Source organism: Akebia trifoliata, chromosome 2 (genome assembly GCF_017979445.1).
Source record: "Akebia trifoliata isolate Shusen 1 chromosome 2, ASM1797944v1, whole genome shotgun sequence".
In the NCBI taxonomy this organism is placed as follows: domain Eukaryota; kingdom Viridiplantae; phylum Streptophyta; class Magnoliopsida; order Ranunculales; family Lardizabalaceae; genus Akebia; species Akebia trifoliata.
In genome coordinates this window covers 15,152,266-15,167,298 of record NC_141376.1, presented here as the reverse complement: position 1 = coordinate 15,167,298, position 15,033 = coordinate 15,152,266, and the positions used below count along the sequence as shown (strand labels likewise).

The window sequence follows — 15,033 nt, the reverse complement described above, 5'->3', positions numbered from 1 at the left end:
TATAGAAAATGTTAACCATTTTCAATGCGTAAAGAAGACGATTACTTAAGGGAGATAATGAATTAAAAGAATGATTTGACCATAGAGTTTTATGTGGTGAATAGAAATGAATTTGAGCAGAGTTTCAATTTTCGTAAAGTTCTTGGACCGTGAGGGAATCATGGTTTTAAAATTAGTCTGAGATCGAGATGACTTAGGAGAATTATCCCAATCTCGAAAGTTGTTGAGAAAGATAGTCAATGTGAATTAATTGTCGGGATCCAAGTTGACTTGTTTGACATCTTGAAATTATTAGCCAAGTTATTGAAAATCACTTGGTTCAACTAGATTTTGTGTTTTTAATAATAGTAAAAATTTTATTTTTTATTCATCTAAGTAATTTTTATCCAAGAAAAAGAAGATTTTGTGATTAAGAATCTATTAGTCTACTTTATAATAAGAAAACAAAAATGATAATTATTTAAATATGAGTCGTGATAATTTGACTTAGGCACATGGCATACTCAATCGACTTACCTGAAGTGATAGGCTCAAAAACGGTAGATGTGCTCTTCTCAAGATACAAAATTGCATTTTTTATGGGGAACCATAGCTTTGTATCTTGAAGAGAGCACATCTACGATTTCCAAGTCTGTCACATCAGGTAAGTTGATTGAATTGCCACGTGAATCGTAACTCTTTAAATATATTAGCTCATACTATATTTTGAAAATAACAGAAGTTAATAAAAGAAAATCTACCAAGTCAAGTGGATTTTATATTTCTAATGTTAAATAATTATCTAGGAAAAATAAGATTTTGTGACTGCAAAGCTACTAACTTAAATTATAAAAAGAAAAGAAAATAGTTAAATATAAATAATTTCAAAATGTAAACGATTTGATTCGTGGGAGACAGATGATTCCAACGAGTCTGAGTCAACTCGTTATCCACGTGGAAATTCCTAAAATACCCACAGACCTGGGCCCACCTCTTAGCAACATTTTTCAAAGATTCATGAGTACCTGTTTAAGATCCTTCTCTCTTCTACGTTTCCTTCTCTCCTACGTGTTAAAGCATGAAACAGTCTTAAGATTCTCTCATTCTCATTCTCTCTGTCTTCTTATGGTACGCGTGTCATCGATCGAAAAACCAACTAAATTACCTAAAAATCCCATTTGTTAGAAAACGGGTTTTCTAAGGAACCAAAGTAAAGTGGAGAACTTTTATTTAATTTCCTCCTTTATATATGAAGTTGAGTAAAGTGTTCTCTTGCGATGGGTGTTCAAGAGAGTAGTCTAAAGGAGAGGAAAGATGAAAACTGAGGCTCTTTTATGTAGTTTTGGGTGATTGTTTAGGTGGAGAGATCGATTTGTGTGTCTGGTTTTTGAATTTGAAAGGTCGGATTTGAGTCTTCTGGTCGATTGGGGGTGTAATGGATACGAGAGGTAGACTTGTTGCTGGTTCTCATAATAGAAATGAGTTCATCTTCATCAGTGCTGATGAGATAGGACAAGTAAGAACTAAGAACCATTATCATTTTTTATTTTTCAGTTATTTCTTCTGCTCTTTTTTTGGCTCGTATTGTTGATTTTACCCATTTGCACATTGGCGTTTTTGTAGTTTGGGTTTTTTATTTCTAGATGTGATTTTGGATTTGGCTGTTGGGTTTGGTTTCTAATTATTTAGATGTTTGAAGTGTTGTGCTACTGTTCTTAGTTATACCCATATTAATTGATCGTGTGAGTTCAAGTTGCCATTATCTTTTTTTTTTAATTTGTTTCAGTTGTTACTTTTGCTCATACTTTCGACTCTTATTGCTGAATTTGGGATACCCATTTGCAATCGTTTTTATAATCTGGGTGTTGGTTTTTTTTTTTTTTTTCTAATTATTTAGATGCTTCTTATTTATCAAAAAATAAAAATAAATAGATGTTTGTGAAGTGTTGTGTGAGTTCAAATTGAAGTGTTTCCATTTACTTTGTTTTCTTTTTCCTCAATTTTTATTTTTATTTGATTGAGCTACTAGAATTTTCACTTCTATTTATATAGTTCATAAGTTAGTTTTTGTTTATTTATTTAATTTTCTTTTATTTTCACAATGGGATCTGATGGAAATGTGGTTTTGCCATTTGGGTTCCAAAAGCTAAAATCTCTGAAAGAATATAGTGGTTCGATTTGCCGAATATGTGGGGATGACATCGAGCTTACCGCAGAGGGAGAGAACTTCACTGCCTGCAATGAATGTGGTTTCCCTGTATGTAGGCATTGCTATGAGTATGAGAGAAGAGAGGGCAATCAAGCTTGCCCTCAATGCAAAACCCGATACAAGCGCATCAAAGGTATGAAGGACTCTCTCAGTCTCCATACCTCTATGAATTTAATCTCTATCGCATTTTACAAATCTACCCTTATGAAATGTATATTTTGTAGGCAGTCCGAGGGTTGAAGGTGATGAAGAAGAGGATGGCGTCGATGATTTGGAGAACGAGTTTGATTTGGGGAGCCACGATAGAAGAGACAATGTTGGCCGTGGGATCCACACCATGACGTCCAATTTGAATTCGACCTTCATTAATCCTGAAATTCCTCTCTTGACCTATGACCAAGAGGTGTTATTGATTGATTCTTTCTTTTGTGTCATTTTATATCAAATCCGTGAAAATTTGTGGCAATTCTGATTGTTTCTTGCTTTAGGATGCTGGGATTTCATCTGATCAACACGCTCTTAATGTACACACGTTCATGGATCGTGAGCAGTGGACTCATCCGATGCCATTTCCTGATTCTTGTATATCTTGTAAGCATAGTGACAAAGTAGAGGTTCAGGAATAATTCGTCAAGTGAAAGCTTCATAAAAAGTCTGTAAAAGTCGGGAAAACATCAGATAAATTAAAAATAATAATTTTTTTTCTGTATAAAAATGTAAAAATTATGTATTTCATATATTAAATGATAAAATAACAATCAAAAATGCTATAAAAAAAAAAATAATCTGTGATTTTTTTTCAAAAAATCACCAATTAAGTCACATTTAATCTGAGGTTTTTTGAAAAATCGCAGATTTTTGTTTCTATGCTTGTAAGTTAGATGGATTATATTAGCTCCTGTTTTGTTGTAGGCTTGCACCACATTCTGTTCATCTTGTTTGGAATCATTTCTATCTTGCCTACGGTACTTATTGTTGTTAATCTTGCAGTGCAACCAAGACCGATGGATCCCAAAAAAGACTTGACGGAACATAGTTACGGGAGTGTAGCATGGAAGGAAAAAATTGAGGAATGGAAGAGAAAGCAGAGTAGCAAGCTTCAGGTTGTTGACCACCAAGGGGGAAATGGTGGTGAGAACTATTATGGTGATGAGCCAGATGATCCCAATTTGCCCAAGTGAGTGTTTACCTATTTTCTCAACTTTTATGCACAGTAACCAAGTTTGAATTCGGCGATTATTCTGCCGGGATCAATTTGAATAGAAAAAAAATCAGGATAAATGATGTTTTTTACGAATGAAATTGGTGCATTACTGACAGGGCGGAGCTAGTAAGGAGCTGGTGGGGGCAATTGCCCCCACAGAACTTTGAGACACCCTTATATTTTCAACTAATTACATGCCCCATTTGTCCCCACTCCCTCACCTCTCTCCCATTTGCCCCCACACCCCTCATCTCCCTCTAATTTTTGCCCCCACACCCTCACCTCCCTCCATTCAAGTTCTTCAACTATAGAGCTAATGATAGTTTGCCCCCATGAAAAGAAAATCCTGGCTCCGCCCCTGATTACTGAGTTAGGGTTTTGAGAGATGGAGAGACATGGAGGTTAGGTCTGATTCAGTCGTTCGGAAAAAATTCTATTCAATGATTCGCCGATTGATTTGATGAATTAATTGGGCAACCTCTTATTTGTTAAATTTTTCATATTTTTTTTAAAAAATTGGAGAATTTTGTAACACTGCTTTTGTGAATATTATTTTTGTTGGGTTGGAATTATGATTTTTCTACTTTTGAATTAGCATACAAGAGTTCTTAGGTTGAGTTACTTGGCAGAGGTTTCTAAATTCTATTTTTTTTTCTTACAATAAATTGGTTTCAAAGTATTTTAATTTGAAATTATTTTGTTTTATAGCACGAGCTTTGTCGTCACAAATTTTTTGTTGCGTTGGGTAGGCATTACCTTCACTGAATCACACATTGGAAAACATATACATATGCACATACAATGAAAAGTTTGATAAGGTCAAAATTTAGCAGGAAAAGAAAACAAAAGAATAAAAAAGCTTCTAATTTCGTTCAAATACAAGTAATCTGCTTTAAAATCCTAGCAACTTAGCTAAGTTGGTACGATGCATGGTGTTGTTCCCACATCTTAGGTTCAAATCCCCTTGAACCAACCTTCACCTTGCAAAGCCAATTTGATTTCAGGGGTATCAATCAAGTATGTTTTAGACATTGTTAGAACCGTTCATGAAAGATTTGATGTACCATTCGGATAAAATTCATAGTGCCTCATAAATATTTTGCTAATTTATCTTGCTTCTGGAGAAAGTTTTTCTGTTCTGTAAATTCTTTATTCATTTTGAATCAAAGTATGATACACATATTCCTATGTTGCTTCTATGCTTGCAGTTCCATGTTTTTGGAATTCTATGTATTTGTCCTGTTTACACGCTTGTTGAGCTTTTCTTTTTTTAGGATGGACGAAGGCAGGCAACCACTTTCAAGGAAGTTACCTATTCCTTCCAGCAAAATTAATCCATACAGATTGATAATTTTACTTCGACTCGTCGTTCTTGGCTTCTTTTTTCATTATAGACTTCTTCATCCAGTCCATGATGCATATTGGTTATGGCTGACATCAGTTATTTGTGAAATATGGTTTGGTGTATCATGGATCTTGGATCAGTTCCCAAAATGGTACCCAATCATGCGAGAAACATACCTTGATCGGTTATCACTGAGGTACATGAACTCCACCCTATATTACATTCTGCCTCCTTTTTTCTTCTGGATCTAGGTTTCCATACCCAAGCTTTAAAATGACGTATCAATTGAATGTTTTGGTTAATGAAAAAATGATACGGTATCAACCGATACATTCAATACAAACCGATGCATTCCCAAAACATTTTGTGTTTCGAGGTCAATGTTTCGTATCAGTCTTGGTCGATACCGATACGTAACAGCTGATACATTCCGATAGTTTAAATCATGCCCTTACCTCCCTGACTTAAAATTTTCTCTCAGGTATGAAAAAGAAGGGATGCCTTCTGAGTTAGCTGATGTAGACATTTTTGTAAGTACGGTTGATCCCTTGAAAGAACCTCCCCTTATCACTGCAAATACTGTTCTATCCATCCTTGCCGTGGATTATCCGGTCGACAAAGTTGCGTGCTACGTATCAGATGATGGAGCAGCCATGCTGACATTTGAAGCTCTTTCTGAGACGTCCGAGTTTGCAAGGAAGTGGGTTCCATTTTGCAAAAAATTCAATATTGAGCCTCGGGCTCCAGAATGGTATTTTGCTCAAAAGATTGACTATTTGAAAGACAAGGTCCATCCGGCCTTTGTGTCAGAACGGCGTGCAATCAAGGTTTTACTCTTTTGCTCACATTTATTTCCCATATTCACTTGTAAAACATTTCTTAATTAAAACTTTGCCATTACAAAGAGAGTTGCTATTGGCACCCCGACTTTTACTTATTACACCCCAATTTAAAAAAAATGAAAATAAGTGGTTGGTTAAAAATAAGTAAAAGTTGGGGTGCCAATAGAAGCTCTCTCATTTTTGTTTTGTTTCTAGATTTCTATTTTTTGGGTTCAGGATTTTATATGAGGCTAATCATAATTGTAAACAATTACTGAAATTGTTTGAACGAGTGTTATAATGTTTTGTGATGTTGAGATTATAATTTGAACCAAACCTTTGATAATATTTGTAGAGTGTGTTTTAATCTTTGGGGTGTAATAATTAAAATTAGGGGTGCCAATAGCAACTCTCTTACAAAAGTACGAATGTACTTACTAGTCAAAGCTACGAAAGAAATTGAGAAATAGTGTATCAACTATGATCTATACAACAATTCTTAGAAAATATCCCTTCTATTGTGTTTTTACAAATTCTTGTTAGTTTTGCAACAGTCGGGATCGATGTCTGATTGCATTATTGTGTGTTTGTAGAGAGAATACGAAGAGTTCAAGGTTCGGATAAATGGATTGGTTTCCGTGGCAGTAAAGGTTCCTGAGGAAGGTTGGACAATGCAGGATGGAACTCCATGGCCTGGGAACAATGTTCGGGACCATCCGGGAATGATCCAGGTGACATTGCCTTTAAAGTTAAATTAGTATATATTTAGAGAGCTTCTATTGCCACGCCAACTTTTACTAATGGCACTCCAAGATGAGTGCTAATTCTTTGGTGATTTACATATGAATTAGGGTGGTGTTAGCAAAAGTTGGTGTGGCAATAAATCTCTCTATATTTATCTTATCTTGATCACCTTTTGTGCAAAGTGTGTAGAATCAGTAGCAATTATAAGAGAAGAAGAACATCTACTTCATATGAGAAACTGTCAGCATTCTCTCTATTTTCATTATCTGCTGGCCCCTACAGGTTTTTCTAGGCCACGATGGCGTCCGTGACGTCGAAGGAAATGAGTTACCTCGTCTAGTGTACGTCTCTCGTGAAAAGAGACCAGGTTTTGACCACCACAAAAAAGCCGGGGCAATGAACGCTCTGGTGAGCTCAATCTTTCCCTTTTGTGTTGCATATGATTTTCTGATTTTTAAAATTTTAATTTTTTTCAGCTTCTCTGATTTTTACTTATCTGTTTTGGGCTGATTCTTCAAGGTGAGAGTTTCAGCAGTAATCTCCAATGCACCTTATATTCTCAACGTCGACTGTGATCATTACATAAATAACAGTAAGGCACTTAGAGAAGCCATGTGCTTCATGATGGACCCAACATCAGGGAAGAAAGTCTGCTACGTGCAGTTCCCTCAACGATTCGATGGGATCGATCGTAACGACAGATACTCAAATCGCAACGTTGTGTTTTTTGATGTACGTAATGTTTCTTCAATAACCAAAATTTCATTGTTGATGTTTGAAAATCTAACATTCCTTTCTTTTTTTCTTTCTTTTTTTTCTCTCGGAATGAGAACAGATTAACATGAAAGGTCTTGATGGGATCCAAGGGCCTATTTACGTTGGAACCGGGTGTGTCTTCAGAAGACAAGCTTTGTATGGATACGATGCTCCCGTCATGGTGAAGCCTCCAGGAAGGACATGTAACTGTTGGCCGAAATGGTGTTACCTATGTTGTAGGTCTAGGAGGAAGAACAGAACAACCAAGCCAAAGAAGGAGAAGAAGAAGCCGATGAAGCATAGGGAGGCATCTACACAAATACATGCTCTTGAACATATTGAAGACGGAATCGAGGGTGAGAATTTGCTTCTAAGTGTTAAGTCACGTATTATTTGAACCCGTGTCGCTAACTAGTTTAAACGCAAATTCTGTTGTACGAACAGAGAGCAAGAAATCGTCCATGAAGTTGCACGGAAAATTTGAGAAAAAATTTGGTCAGTCTCAAGTGTTCATAGCTTCCACACTATTAGAAAATGGTGGGATTGCTCAGGGTGCTAGTTCTGCTTCGCTCTTGGAGGAAGCCGTTCACGTCATTAGCTGTGGTTATGAAGATAAAACTGAATGGGGAAAAGAGGTTAGGAATTCACTTGTCCCACCCCATTTTACCTGGTTCATTAGTTTGGATTCGGGCTCCAGTTTGTGGTTCGTCACTCTTGAATGAACCCGGTTCGTAGAAGTAGTTTTTAGAGGATATGAGTCGTGATAACCTGACTCAAAAAAGACACTCAAAATTCACTCAACCGACATGGCATGTGCACAGAACCATAGATTTTCCTCGGGATACACAAGGAAAATATCTATGGTTCTGTGCAATTGAGTGAATTTTGAGTGTCTTTTTTTGAGTCAGGTTATCATTATTCTTTTAAAGTGGTATATCTTTAGTATTGACCAAATCTTGGCATATCGAAAATGATGGTTATATCTAATATTGTGGGCATCACTAAAATTCACCCAAACTTTGGGGGAGGGGGGCTCATCAGGTTTGTTGATGTTGACGTATGGGTACCCACTACGAACTGAACCTCTAACTGGTTCAGTTTGTATCGGTTCATGGTTCGGTACTATATTAGTGAACCTGGTAGGTAACACAGGTCCCGCTCATCCACATTAGGGGAAAAACTTTTGAGTTCTTTCTGATTGAGCAAGATTTCTTTTTACTTATTGCTGTTCAAACTTTAAAGGTTGGCTGGATATATGGTTCGGTTACGGAGGACATTCTAACCGGTTTCAAAATGCACTGTCACGGGTGGCGATCTGTATACTGTATACCCAAGAGACCAGCATTTAAAGGGTCAGCTCCCATCAACCTATCTGACCGTCTACACCAGGTTCTTCGTTGGGCCCTTGGATCAGTCGAGATTTTCTTGAGCAGTCACTGCCCAATCTGGTATGGTTATGGGTGTGGTCTGAAATGGTTGGAACGGTTTTCTTACATAAACTCGGTCGTCTATCCATGGACATCCATTCCCTTGATTGCATATTGTACGTTGCCTGCTATCTGTCTTCTCACTGGAAAGTTTATCATCCCTGAGGTAACCATATCAGTGTCCTATCCTAAAATATTTATTTTTGTTTTGGAAGATCATCGCAATATTTATTCTTTTACGGTGAAAACATTTAAAAACTACAATGTGTCAAACTTATTTATGAATCTATGCTCTCCAAGTTTTAGAATGTAAATTGCACCAATTATGATCACAGTCACAAAATTCAGTGAATTTTTCTGAAATTTTGGAGAAAAAAAAAATCTCCGACGGGACCAGCTGATTGAATCGGCAAATCAATGAATTAATTAGTAATTTTCCATAATCCTCCCTAAACCTTAATATTATATCTTCTTTAACCTTCAAATCTCAGATAGGATGGGGTTTTTCGGGTAGTAAGTTAATGGGATTTTGGGAAGAAACCCAAAAACATCATTTGTATCATCTCCGAAATTTTGCCAATTTTTTTTTCTGAAACTTTCCTGGATTTATCCAAATTAAATCAATCTAACCCGTTACCGAATAATTGCTAAATCCAAACTAGGTTACTATGATTATGATCTCTTTGGTATGAATGCCAGTTTTTGACCATTCAAATGGGGGACTTAGTATGTCGATGGACTGGATTGATTAGTATGAGTCCCAGCTCCATGTGAAGTATCAAACCAAAACCATGAAGTTGCATAAGTTTAATTCTAGTCACTCTCATGCACAGAACTCCTACATCAAACAAAGAAATGGAACTCGAATCCCAAAGAGAATAAAATATATGCAGGAGGTGGGAAGAGAACGAATGTGCAGGAGTTGCTGGAGAAGTGGGAAGATAGTTGTGGTGATTAAATCAATAGAGTGGTTATCTGCATCTCGCCACACCACATTTTAGTTCTGATTATTTCTTATGTTAACGAAAAAAAGTTGGTGTGTCAACTTAGGCTCCCTATTCCAGCACTCAACTTCAAGAAGACCATTGACTCATATACTAGTTAATTTTGGCTTCTTTTTTGTTTTGTTTTTTTGTTTTTTTGATTTTTTTTCCTTTGGGTTTACTCAGAAACACTTGTGTTATATCTACAGATTAGCAACTATGCAAGCATTGTCTTCATGGCTCTCTTCATATCCATATCTGCAACGGGTATCCTCGAGATGCGATGGGGAGGTGTTGACATAGAAGACTGGTGGAGAAACGAGCAATTTTGGGTAATTGGTGGTGTCTCTTCACACTTCTTTGCACTCCTTCAAGGTCTACTCAAGGTTTTGGCTGGAGTAAACACGAGCTTCACCGTCACCTCCAAAGGAGCTGATGATGGAGAATTCTCAGAACTATACCTATTCAAGTGGACATCACTATTGATCCCACCCGTAACGTTGTTGATCATCAACATAATTGGGGTGGTAGTCGGGATCTCAGATGCTATTAACACCGGGTACGAGTCATGGGGTCCGTTGTTTGGGAAGCTTTTCTTTGCTTTTTGGGTCATTGCTCATCTCTATCCCTTCCTTAAGGGATTAATGGGGAGACAAGATAGACTGCCAACTATTATTTTGGTATGGTCTATTCTACTTGCCTCTATCTTCACACTCTTGTGGGTTCGGATCAACCCATTTTTAGCGAAAGGTGGTATTGTACTAGAAGTTTGTGGGTTAGATTGTGATTGAGACAGTTTTGGATGGCTTTGAGTTTGTTTGAGAGTTGTGAAAGAAGTTGGTTTTGAGTTTAGTGTGTGTATGAGAGCGAGTATGTGCACGCCCACGATATGTGTGTGTCAGGGAATGTTGGGATTCTTGAAGATGAATTACTTCGTTGTGGTGTGTATACATATAAAAGGGGAGTGAAAGCTGACAAATTGATATTTGTTTACAAAGTTTTGATTGATTCATTGATCAATAATAGGTTTTTGTGGGTTATACATGAGATAGGGTTGCATGGACGGAAGGACTATCTACTTATATGGACTGCACATCCATGTGGCACTTAGGAATATGATCGAGGGCCACCTTGATGTAGAGCACAAAATACTAAAGACTCAAAGAATGTATCATCTTAATTTGTGTATCTTAAATTTGGGAGTTTAGTGGTCATGGATATTCCAACCTTTTAATAGTGATTTTTTTTAAAATAAAAAAATTTTCTTTTTAATTTTATTTAAATCATGAATCCTATAAGCCTGAGGTATCATTTGGGCAAAGTAGAAATTCTCGGAAAAAACTTCAAAGCGGATAGTATGCTTTAAAATTTTGAAGGAATTCTCTCAGTTGGATTACATGTGGCATTTCCAAGAAAGTATTTCAAGCGTGAAATAAATTCAAAATGCCACATGTCTTGTAACGAGGAGGGTTCCTTCAAATGTGTCCAATTTTGCTCGCATTTTGATAAACTGACTTTAAAAAGGAATAAAAATCTTCTAGACAAGAGCTTGATTAAATAATTGATGCCCCCAGTTCTCCTACATACCAAGAACACTTAGGTATTTCTACACATTTTGTCAAATATTTGAATTCTTTTATTATAAAATATTATATAACAAAGTTAAAATTAAGAACATAAATTTTCATAAGAACTAATTACTACAAAACTTTTGTAAATGCTTAGTGCAAACTTCCTTAATTAGGAGGTAGTTGACTTCGGCCTGATGGGAGTATAAGGCTTGTTTAAGGTGGGGCCCGTTTCTTTAAGGTTGGGTTGGGGTTCAACAAATCTAGGTTGAAATCCGCCTATTGACAGCCTAGGGTTAATGTATTTTTGTTCTTTTTCACTAAAAAAGCCTCTCTTTTTTTTTTTTTCTTTTTTTAAGGGACAATGACGATGAAGGATTCTTTATGGAGAATATGTACCCAATAGTCCCCAAGTAAATAATTGGGACTATAAAAGTCCCAATTAATAAAGTATTAATCTATTATGAATCTTTTGAAGATTTTTTCAAGAAAAATATCCGAAATACCCTTTTAACAACTTTACAAAGTGGTTTGATCTAAAAATATACCGACTCAAATCTCAAATAAAAAGCTTGATCGATTTATTTGGTTATCAATATTTACGTAAAAGATAAATAATAAAAAATTATTTATTAAAAGATAGTCATAAATTTAATATAATTTTATTTGACTCGACTTGAATCAATCCGACGAACATTTAAGTCTAGTTTTAAAATGATGTTTTAATTATTTAAAATTATTTATATACTTTAATAAATCTAAAATACATAGGCTAAATCAGTTTGATGAGGACCACACTCATCTCCATTGTCATCGTCATCATCATGTATGTGAGTTAAAGATTACTAGTTTGAAGAAGAGAAAACAGGGAATTTTTATTTTCATTGAAATTTTTATTCCATTGATCTATAAGACATGATCATAGTCAAGGCATGTCATTAATTTTAAAATATAGGAGTACCTCAAATATTCTCAAATAAACACGTTTCTTTAAATCTCAAAAATTGTTGAAAGAGTAATTACAGTATTTTCACATAAAAAATCCTTCTTGGACTAACATTTGATAAAGTGAGTATTAAAGAGTCATATTTTTTCAGAAGGGGACATTTTAGTATATGTAGAGGTAAAATCTCGGATGTTGTCGATTTCTTGAGATTTATCCTTAACAATCAATTTTCATTGTTATTGATGCACACGAACGATCAAAATCACACAAAAAATCATAAAAGAAAAGGGAGAGAAGATAAGAAACAAGATTTGTTCATAAGGTTCGTCCCAAATCTAGACTACGTCCTCAGGCTCCGTAGAGTCATTTCATTTTCTTGAAACAAATACAAGATTTATAAAACCTTGCCTCTTTTACTTTTTTTCCTCCTAACCAGAATCTCTTCTCTTCTACCTAATTTAGGTTTTGAGCCTCAAGTCTCCTTTCTTTCTTAACCTACTCCTAAGCCCACCACCTATGAAAGCCCTCATAAGTACCGCATGAAAAGGTCGAGGAAAATAGCAAGTAAGATTAGGCAATAGTTCCAGAAGCTTAGAAGGATAAATAAAAAAAAAAGAGGCCTACTAGGTGGAAAATCCGAAAAGGCAACTTAGGCAAAAATCAAGACAAGTTCGAAAGGTTGAAAATCGAAAAGGACGGTCTTGGCAACAATTAGAGTAAAGAAAAAAAATTTGTAAGTTCGCTAGATTGAAAATCTGAAAGGCGATTTCAAACCCTAAAAAAAAGTAAAACCATTCAAGATTCTCTAAAAATTCTTATCTAGAAATAGTTATTTTCTTGTCAATTAAGAGACTTTCTATTTCTGGATAAGATTACAATCTTAATAAAAAAAAATATAATTCAATATATATCAATCAATGCCTCAAGATACACATTAATTATCGTGTGATAGATCATCGATATTCACTTTGTTTATGCCATTTTTCTAATATTGATTTTACCCTCTACAGTTATCCTCCTTTCATAGGTAGAGATTAATGAGGCCAAGATCCACTTATGAGAATCTTACACTACTATCGTGTCTTCATTTTGCTTTATGAAAATAGTATTCTCTTCACTTCTTCTAAGGAAACAATGGTCCCTTGAGACATTGGTCATTTAAGGCCCTCATCCTCTCACTAAAGAGTTGTCACTCGGGACATTAGTCATTTAAGACCCTTAAGCCACTCATGGTTGCTATTGACTTAGTATATCTTCGACACTCATAACTCTTATCCACTTAGGACTACTCTACTACTTAGGACAAAAACTTGGTTAGTTTTGACCCATCGTCGATCTTTAATAGAAACTCAATCACTCTTACAAATTCACTTACAATTTCCATTGAGGTTACAAATGTTCCACCGCCTCGAAACTCATTCCCCTTTCATTACTTTGCCCGATCTTCATTGATTTGCAATATATTGAGGTGCTCGCCATGCCTCTACTATGTTACATTATATGACTAGCGCACATGCCAAGCAATAATTTTCTACATTGAAACTTACAACAAATTATAACATTACCCTTATATTACTATATCAAAATCACATAAAGTTAAACATCCAACACCATTAATGGTACTGACTTTCAGATCAGAACTGTCTTGGTGTCACTGTGAGAACACTGTGTATATTCATAATCCACAATTAGTGTCATTTATGGGATTGGGTGAAAGTTAAAGTTAACCTTAAATATTTTAAACAATGATTTGTGAAAGCAAAAAGTAGCCAGTCGATCTTAAAGGTTTCAACCCATGTGTGTCATTTTTTAAAACTTGCAAGTATATGTGTGGACCAAGTGGAAAATTGTTGGAGTGCTTTCAAAATTAATAAGTTTTAATTAATGTTTTATTTTAAACATGTAATTTCTAAATTGACGACATTACTATCTTTTGAAAATTATTTTGGTCCGACACATAATGTTATTTTCAATGGGTTAATGAATTGCTTAACTTATTAACTAAGGTTAGAAATGAAGAACTTTCACGCAATCTAATGGTTTCTAATTTAAAACGTGGGTTGTGATTTTCCTATAACGTGAAAGTAATGATTTATAAATTCTCCCACTTTATGATGGGCATAAGTATGGGGAATAAAGAAATCTTATAAATAGGTAGCTGTCTCCCTCCCATAGGTAGTGTAGTGAATTCCCATCTATTTGACTACCTTATAGGGATTGGAGTAGAGTTATCTATACGATTTTACTTTTTGTGATTATTGTTGATTGGCGTTGGAGGCATAAGAAAGATCACCTCATTGATTGTTGTATTATTATTCACGATTCAAAAGTATATAGATTTAATTTCGTGAATCTCATTAATTTAATTGTTAATTTTATTAGAGCATGATGCCTAGATCCTAGTAAAGTGGATTAGAAAATCCATCAATTGGTATAAGAGTTATGGATGTGCTTCATCATTCAATCAAATTAATATTTGAAAGGTTGAATATTGATTTGGTTTTATGATGAAAATTTAATTTTTCATATAAAATTCCCCAGACATGGCGAGGTCAATTTCCGATTGACCTCCTTATCATTGTTAAATCGATGACAAAGTCTAATCCCAATCATGTTGCCGGTGTCTTGATTATCTGATGTCAACATTAGACCCATCATCTAAAGCATGCATTTTAATATGTCAGCATGCAGTAAAAGATAATAATTTTTGACAATTTTTTTAAATGTTCAACTACACATTAACGATTTACAATATTTTGATATTTGATTAACACTTTCCTTTTTCTTCAATCGAACCTCCCTATTTAGTTTCTTAGGTGGACCTAACCCCTTTCCATTGAATGTGAGTCACATTGATGCCCCACTCCTAAAACATTGAATGGTGGCAACTCTTAAACCCATGTAGATAAGGTTCAAACGCATGAGCCTCGCATGCCTATAGTTCTTAATTAGTAGATTCAGCTTATGTCAGTTGAGTTCCAATTTGGCCCCAAATCAAACCAAACCGAACCAAGTTCCACCCCTACTTTTTCTCATATGTTATTGGATCGG

The 15,033-nt window shown here is 35.3% G+C and overlaps 1 protein-coding gene across 1 annotated transcript; it reads left to right on the top strand.

The window, feature by feature from the left end:
* The first annotated feature begins 1,198 nt into the window (after positions 1-1,198).
* LOC147409742 (cellulose synthase A catalytic subunit 5 [UDP-forming]-like) lies at positions 1,199-10,515 on the top strand. Its single transcript, XM_086431785.1, has 14 exons — positions 1,199-1,495; positions 2,126-2,321; positions 2,413-2,591; positions 2,677-2,779; positions 3,179-3,365; positions 4,667-4,933; positions 5,219-5,564; positions 6,152-6,289; positions 6,585-6,710; positions 6,822-7,034; positions 7,138-7,414; positions 7,503-7,693; positions 8,301-8,651; positions 9,678-10,515. Exons 1-14 carry the CDS (start codon positions 1,415-1,417, stop codon positions 10,257-10,259), a joined length of 3,237 nt encoding a protein of 1,078 aa, XP_086287911.1. The 5' UTR covers positions 1,199-1,414; the 3' UTR covers positions 10,260-10,515.
* Positions 10,516-15,033: the final 4,518 nt, after the last annotated feature.

Bases quoted from the DNA above. Each gene is read 5' to 3' on its own strand.
- LOC147409742 (XM_086431785.1), top strand. From the start codon at position 1,415: ATGGATACGAGAGGTAGACTTGTTGCTGGTTCTCATAATAGAAATGAG. The intron at 2,780-3,178 runs GTAAGCATAGTG...TTAATCTTGCAG, and splicing joins TCCTGATTCTTGTATATCTT to TGCAACCAAGACCGATGGAT. The intron at 5,565-6,151 runs GTTTTACTCTTT...GTGTGTTTGTAG, and splicing joins CAGAACGGCGTGCAATCAAG to AGAGAATACGAAGAGTTCAA.